The 8,214-nt window shown below is 33.7% G+C and overlaps 1 protein-coding gene across 1 annotated transcript; it reads right to left on the bottom strand.

Annotated features, from left to right (window-relative positions):
• Positions 1-5,951: 5,951 nt before the first annotated feature.
• Positions 5,952-7,701, bottom strand: LOC131803420 (uncharacterized). The gene is made up of 2 exons (XM_059124708.1): positions 6,165-7,701; positions 5,952-6,100 (listed from the first exon to the last, which is right to left on the bottom strand). Exon 1 carries the CDS (start codon positions 7,269-7,271, stop codon positions 6,288-6,290), a length of 984 nt encoding a protein of 327 aa, XP_058980691.1. The 5' UTR covers positions 7,272-7,701; the 3' UTR covers positions 5,952-6,100; positions 6,165-6,287.
• Between the last annotated feature and the right edge of the window lie 513 nt (positions 7,702-8,214).

Below are 8,214 nucleotides of genomic sequence, written 5' to 3'. Positions count from 1 at the left end.
TAAGGCCCCCATACAGCGTTACTTCCCGATTTTCGGTATTTCGAATGTTTTGACCATAATTTTAAACCATATCATGTGTAATTTTACATTTAGAGTTCTGAGTAGGTATATCCTCATGCCAAAATTATTCAAGATTGCTTCATCATTTGGTATAGGCCTTATATTACAGTACTTCCAAATTTTCGGTATTTTGAAGGTTTCGGCAACAGTTTTAAATCCAGTCATGAGTAACATGACATTTAGAGTTCTGAGCTGACTAAATCTCTCTGCTTAATTTTGTGAAGATAAATATACTATTCCGTAATGACTATATATAACGGCACATCTAAATTGTCGGTTTTTTGAGAATCTTCCTGCAAAATTTTGTGAAGGTAAGTGGGTACAATATATTTGCACTTCTTAATTTTATGCATTTTCAGGGTTTCTGAAGTGTTTTTTATAAATATATTTTTTGGTATTTGGTGTCTCAGTGGTTAAAACTACAAAAATTTTCAATATAGAACCTCTGCAGAGCCCAATGGGGTTAGATTGCTAAAAACAGAGATAAATTCGAAGGAATCATTTCGTTGCTCACATTCATTAGTCTTTTTTTCAATGTCCATATCTTAATCAGCAAAAAAGAACAAAATTTGAGTTAAGCCAGAAAAAATAATGTATCCTTTGGAAAAACTTCTTAAATCATAAAAATATGTAGCACTTTTAAATAGTTTTATGAGAGAGGTATATAAATAAAAAATATAAAAATAAGTTAAATAGTATCAGCCTTGAGTTAAAATATATAAATATTACAACATATAATAAAAAAACATTAAAGAAAAGCCAAAAGTCGGGTGGACTGACTACATGATACCTTGCACCACTATGCATATTTAGAAGAGCTCTCATAACAATCGAATTTACTTCAAGTAGTTTATACCACCTATCAACATTTGTCTTTAGAGGAGTTATAGTTAGGTATAGAGTGCATGATATAACTTGGAGAAGGATTATATTTTAAAAAATATATATATCGGAGCCGAGTGTCACTAAATGGAAATGAACATTCTGAAATTTACTCCATTTGGGCTGATATTAGAAATTATTTGCACAATCAACCTGAAATCGGATTAAGGTTATATATAGGAGCTATATCGAAATCTTAGCTGATCTCGATAAAATTTTGCAAAGGTATTTCCCAACCCTAGAAAATATCTGGTACCGAATATCATTGTAGTCGAATATATATTACAAGTGTGAGGGACTTAAAAACCAAATCAGATGAAACAAATATATGGGAGCTATTTCTCTATCAGAACCAATTTTCACTAAATGAGATTTTGGACTGATATTGGCCATTTAGTATACAATTGACCCGAAATCGGTTGAAGATATACTTGGGAGCTATATTCAAATCTGAACCGTTCTCTATAAAATTTAACAGAGGTATTTCTGAGCTGTATGTGATATCTGGTACTAAATATAATTCTTGTGGGGTGCATATTACTAATTGCCATTAGTCAATACTTTAACATCAAATCGGATGAAACATATATATGGGAGCTATAGCTATATCTCAACCGATTTTCACCAAATTTGATGTGCTTGCTTCTAGACATAATTCTGTCGGATTTGCCAAAATGCACGATTCTTACCAATATCAATAATGTTTGTCCTTGGTTCAAACCAACATTGTTTGGAAAATTTCTTCTCAATCGGATAATAAATGCGACCTGCATTTTTTTTTACAAAAATACAAGGATAGACGGACTGACATGCATAACTATGGGTCTTTCTCGCTTCCTTCTTCATGTAACAAACAAATGCACAAAGATATAATACCTTACCTCTATATGGTTTAGGGTATAAAATATCGACCCAGAAGAGGTAGAAAATCATGTTTGTATTTCATATAAAAATCCCGTCATGTACCCTATTAGATCATATTTGGTAATATATCCATAAATTTCCATATTTGGTGTTGGTCCATTTCTTCTGAGACCCCTTCAACAAATATTAAAATTTCTTAATCATAAATTGCGGATTTATTTCCTAATATTCTTCAGAGTCATTTTTTCAAGTATGGCCCACGAAATTTGGTATGCGGTTAGAAAAGAAGTCTATTTTTGAGGGAAATTTTAGAAAAATATTTAGGAGTCCATATGGACCAAACGCACAATTATACAATTATAGGCCAATCGACGAGAGTTGAATACGAATATGGGGTTAGGTAGAATTCTACCAATTTGGTTTATTTATGTAAAACCAGTAAAGAAAGTCCTAAAGTCGGGCGGGGCCGATTTTATGATACCCTACACCACTTTGCTAATTTAGTTGAGCTCCACTTAATAATTAAAAGTTTTTATGGGAGAATTCAATCATACACGCTATGATTATAATTATAATTTAAAATTCAAAGGACTACATATGCCGAAGCATTTGTATCTTTTAAATTCGGACTTGTATTGCCCATTTAGTGCAAAATTAATTTGAAATCAGATAAAGATATATATGGGAACTATATCCAAATCTGAACCCATCTCGATAAAATTTGGCAAAGATATTTCTGAGCTGCATTTGATGTATTTCCCTGAATATCGTTTTTACGGAGTGCATATTACGGCTGTAGGTAACAAATACAACAAATCGGATGAACAATATATATGGGAGCTATATCTGAACCGATCTTCACCAAATTTGGCATTCTACCATCTAGACTAAATTCGGTCGTATGTGCAAAATTAATTTGAAATCAGATAAAGATATATATGGGAACTATATCCAAATCTGAACCCATCTCGATAAAATTTGGCAAAGATATTTCTGAGCTGCATTTGATGTATTTCCCTGAATATCGTTGTTACGGAGTGCAAACAAATACAACAAATCGGATGAACAGTATATATGGGAGCTATAGCTATATCTGAACCGATCTTCACCAAATTTGGCATTCTACCTTCTAGACTAAATTCGGTCGTATGTGCCAAATTCCATCCCATTTGGACAATGGACAATGACATGCATAAATCAACTCAGAAAGTGATTCTATGCAGATCATAAAAACGAACTATGGGTCTATCTCGTTTCCTTTTGTCTGTTACAAACAAATGCACAAAGACATAATACCCTGACCACCTTGTGGTGTAGGATATAAAAATACGAAAATTGTCATTAATCCGTCAATATAGGGTAAATTCTATATAGTCTATATGGCGACTATAGCCTTTGCTTTTTTCTTCGTTTTGCCTAATAAACCTGTAAATGTTACCCTGTTTCTTGCGTATGATTGATTATTGTTTAAAATTAAATAATATTACGTATACGATCACCGTACACTTCGTAATTACCCTATTTGTGTTCATAGGACAAGGAAGATTGATTGAATTTCAATTGACATTATTCCCCGTTTTTATTGTTTTTTTTTTTTTTTTTCTTTCTTTTTTTTACTTCGTCACGGGGGTTCAATGCGAATGACAAAAAAGACATGAATTGACATTTTTACTGTGGCCATGACATGCCAGTCTCTTTGATGTGGTGATGTTGCAAAATTACTTCTCAAAGGGATATTTTAATGAGTTCTTCGTTCAGCGATGATAAGTTAAGTTTTGGGTTGTTTCTTTTTTTGTGTCGTTATCCAATGTAAAATTATCGATTTTTGTTCTCGTTTATATGCGGAAGCAAGGAAAAGTTGGCATTGGGAAAGAACACAAAGTGGAGCATTTAAAAAATGTTTAAAAAAATCTTTGAAATCTTAATGCTATAAATAATTTCTAATTCAACGTGTTCTAAAGCTATATTCATAAAGGAGCAGTGAAATAACTGACCGAGAAACAATGCCCAGACGTAACGGCTGAAGATATAATCTTGAAATTCTTCACGAGGATCAGTCTTCGTACTAAAATGTACTACAAACTACATTAAACAGAATGAGCTAGAATTCGGAAATTTGGAATGACAGTCACTGATAGTGTGCAGGTTGGATGTACCAAAGGGTTTTTGGGAATTCGAAATTCAAGGTTACGAAAAGATCTAAATAGTACTAAACTTTTAAAATAGTACCATTTGATATAACGCGAATGGATGCAGATAAACTCTTGAAATTTGGTATTAAAACTAAGGTTGGAAAGTAAGTTTGATGTATGAAAGTAGTTTTAGAAATGTGTGCTGAGTGTAAGAACTGTACTAAATTAGAACAGTTTTGTCAAGGGTGAACCAATAAAGCCGGAGTTCTGAAATTTTGTATTGGGGACTCTGTTTGTGGTTGTTTTCTTATAATGGGGTGGTTTTGGTAATGTATACTACAAAAAGTACTAAATGGTACTATAATTGGTACAATTTGGTATTGGGTGATCGGATTGTACTTGAAATCCGAAACTTTGTACTAGGATCACAGTTCCTGTGTATCCTGGACATATGGAGGTGGTTTCGGGAATGTGTTCCATAATTGTACGAAAAGTATTGAATGGTACTAGTTTGAAGAGATAGAGATACAGTTCTGAATTTTTATACCCTACACCACATAGTGGTAAGGGTATTATGTCTTTGTGCATTTGTTTGTAACAGGCAAAAGGAAACGAGATAGACCCATAGTTACTTTTGAGAACCTTCATGGAATCACTTTCTGAGTCGATTTATGCATGTCAGTCCGCCTGTCCGTCCGTCCGTCCGTCTGTCCATGTATTCTTGTGAACAAAATGCAGGTCGCATTTATTATCCGATTGAGATGAAATTTTCCAAACAATATTTTTTTGGCCCAAGGACGAACCCTATTGAAATTGGTGAGAATCGGATCAAATTTAGATATAGCTCCCATATATATCTTCATCCGATTTCGGGTTAAATGTGCACCAAATGTCCACTATCAGTCCAAATTACCTGAATTTTGGCACACCCAACCGAGATCGACCTAGAAGCAAGTATATCAAATTTGGAGAAAATCGGTTCAGATATAGCTATAGCTCCCATATATATCTTTCATCCGATTTGATCTTTAAGTCCCTCACATTCCTACTATGCACTCCACAACCGTGATATTTGGTACCAGGTATTAGATGGAGCACAGAAATAGCTGTTTTAAATTTTATCGAAATCGGTTCAGATTTGAATATAGCTCTCATATATATCTTCATCCGATTTCGGGTTAATTGACCACCAAATGGCCAATATCAGCCCAAATGGCCCGAATTTTGGCACATGTGACCGAGATTAGCCTTAAAACAACAAAGTTGGAGAAAATCGGTTCAGAAACAGCTATAGCTCCCATATATATGTTTTATCCGATTTGGTGTTTAAGCCTCTCACATTCGTAATATGCACTCCACAAGAATGATATTTGGTACCAGATATAAGATACAGCCCAGAAATAGCTGTTTGTAATTTTATCGAAATCGGTTCAGATTTGGATATAGCTCCCATATATATCTTTATCCGATTTCGGGTTAATTGTGCACCAAATGGCCGATATAAGTCCAAATGGACTGAATTTTAGTACATCGTACCAAATTCAGCCTAGAAGCGAGTGTATCAAATTTAGTGAAAATCGGTTCAGATATAGATATAGCAACCATATATATGTTTCATCCGATTTAGTGTTTTAGTCCCTTACGTTCGTAATATTCACTCCACAATCGTGATATTTGGTACCAGGTATTAGATGGAGCACAGGAATAGCTGTTTTAAATTTTATCGAAATCGGTTCAGATTTGGATATAGCTCCCATATATATCTTCATCCGATTTCGGGTGATTGACCACCAAATGGCCGTAATAGTATCAATTTTGGCAAATCCGACCGAAACCAGCTTAGAAGCAAGTACACCAATTTTAGTAAAAATCGGTTCAGATATAGCTATAGCACCCATATATATCTTTCATCCGATTTGGTCTTTAAGTCCCTCACATTCGTAATATGCACTCCACAGGAATGATATTTGGTACCAGATATCAGATAAAGCCCAAAAATGGTTGATTTTAATAATGTTGTTATTTATTGTTGACCTGGTAGATTTTAATATTTTTGATGATAGTTCGGCTGAAGGTCAGTAAAACAATTTTATTTAGTTATCTCCTTTTTTCTCTTTATTTATCCAATATTTCGATTGTCATCGACAATCATCTTCAGGGATCTGTTACAAATAACACAAATTATTACAAATTAATAAGACAAATTACACAACACACAATTCTTACGTTAACTTTGTTTTAGAGGAAAACGTCTGCTCTAATTTATCGTCAAATTTGAACTAAGTCTTTTTCCATCTGTGTTTATGTACTAAATTTCTGTAAATATGTGCACAGTGGTCCGTATCAGTTTTAAAGTTCATTCTTTTTTTCCGGTGGTACATTTATGATATGTAACATTTCTAATGTGAATCGTCTTTTGTAGTTGTTTTCTTGTGCCATTATATTAATATCCTTAAAGTTCGGTCTATGTCCTGTTAATGTGCAATGTGCTGCTAGAGCTGTCTTTTGTTCTAAAGGTTTGTCTGATTTTTGATCCGATTTATGTCCGGAAAGTCTAGTTTTTAATTTTGTTTTTGTCGTGCCAATATATACTTTTTGGCATATATTGGTTTCGTCGCCGTTGCATGCTATCTTATAAACGACATTGCTCTTGTCCTCCTTTTTTGTCTTCGTTTTAGTTCTACTGAACATATTGTTGACACTGTAATTGGTTTTTAAAGCTAATTGGTATTTGTCCTTATTATACGCGTTCGATCTGCAAAATCTCTCCGAAAATCCAGGTATATACGTCAAAGATTTGTATGATATTTCCTTTCCTTCTGTAATTTTAACATTTGTATTCTCCTTTACACGTTTTATTAAACCGTCGATTGTTTTTTGTGGGAAATCATTCTTTGTTAATATATTTCTTATATTTAATTCATTATTTTGGTGGAATTGTTGGTCACTTATATTGAAAATTCTATGTATAAAGTTTGTCGCTGTATTTATCTTCACTCGTCGGGGATGTTTTGAAAAAAAGTTTATCAATCGTCCAGATGCTGTTGGTTTTTGGTACCAATCTAACTTGAGGTTGTTGTCGTGTCTTATGATTATTGAGTCTAGATATGGTAGCTTACCATCTTCCTCTACTTCATGAGTAAACTGAATGTTTTTGTCGAATGTATTTAGTATCTTTAGTGTGTTTTCGATTTCCGTTTTCTTTATTATGCAAAATATATCATCTACGTACTTCGATAATAATCTCGGCTTCGTCGTCATCTTTTCTACGGAAACGTCCAATAATACCTCCATTACCACATCAGCTATGATCGGCGACGCTGGGGAACCCATTGGAAGTCCTTTTCTTTGTTCGTACACCTTGTCTTGATATACGAAGTATCTGGAGTCTTTTATACAAAGGGTCAATATTTCTATAAATAACTCTTTTGGAATTTTTGTATAGTCCTTGATTATATTCCATTTTTCAGCGATTGTCTTTAGTGCTAAGTTTATTGGGATGCTGGGGAACAATGACACTACGTCAAATGATATTAAGGTTTCGTCTTTTTCTATTTTGACATTGTTAATTTTAGATTTAAAATCCACTGCGTCCTTAATGTTGTATTTCGAGTCCTTCGTCAAATGTTTTAAAATATCTACTATGTATTTGGACAGTCCGTAGGTAGGTGAATTTATGGATGAGCATATCGGTCGTAGAGGCACTCCTTCCTTGTGAATCTTTGGTAAGCCGTAAATTCGTGGTGCGATTGACGTATTTGTCAATAATTTGTTCTTTTCGTTAAAATCTACATTTTAATTTTATTAAAATCTGTTCCGATTTGGATAGGCCTCCCATATATATCTTCATCCGATTTCGTGTTAATTGTGCATCAAATGGCCAATATCAGCCCAAATGACATGAATTTTGGCAAATCCGACCGAAACCAGCCTATAAGCAAGTACACAAATTTTAGTAAAAATCAGTTCAGATATAGCTCTAGCTCCCATATATATGTTTCATCCGATTTGCTCTTTAAGTCCTTTACATTCGTAATATACTCTTCACAGGAATGATATTTGGTACCAGATATCAGATAAAGCCCAAACATAGTGATTTTAATTTTATCAAAATCTGTTCAGATTTGGACATAGCATAGCATAGCATACTCTTCGCATTATTCTATCGATTTCAGGTTAATTGTGCACTAAATGGTTAATATCAGCCCAAATCACCTGAATTTTCGTACATAAGACCGAATTCAGTCTAGAAGCTAATACGTCAAATTTGGAGAAA

Source organism: Musca domestica, unplaced genomic scaffold (genome assembly GCF_030504385.1).
Source record: "Musca domestica strain aabys unplaced genomic scaffold, Musca_domestica.polishedcontigs.V.1.1 3, whole genome shotgun sequence".
In the NCBI taxonomy this organism is placed as follows: Eukaryota; Metazoa; Arthropoda; class Insecta; order Diptera; family Muscidae; genus Musca; species Musca domestica.
The sequence above is the reverse complement of the archived record's forward strand: the minus strand, read 5'-3'. Positions and strand labels throughout refer to the sequence as shown.

Coding starts and splice junctions, on each gene's coding strand:
- LOC131803420 (XM_059124708.1), bottom strand. CDS start 7,271: ATGGGTTCCCCAGCGTCGCCGATCATAGCTGATGTGGTAATGGAGGTA.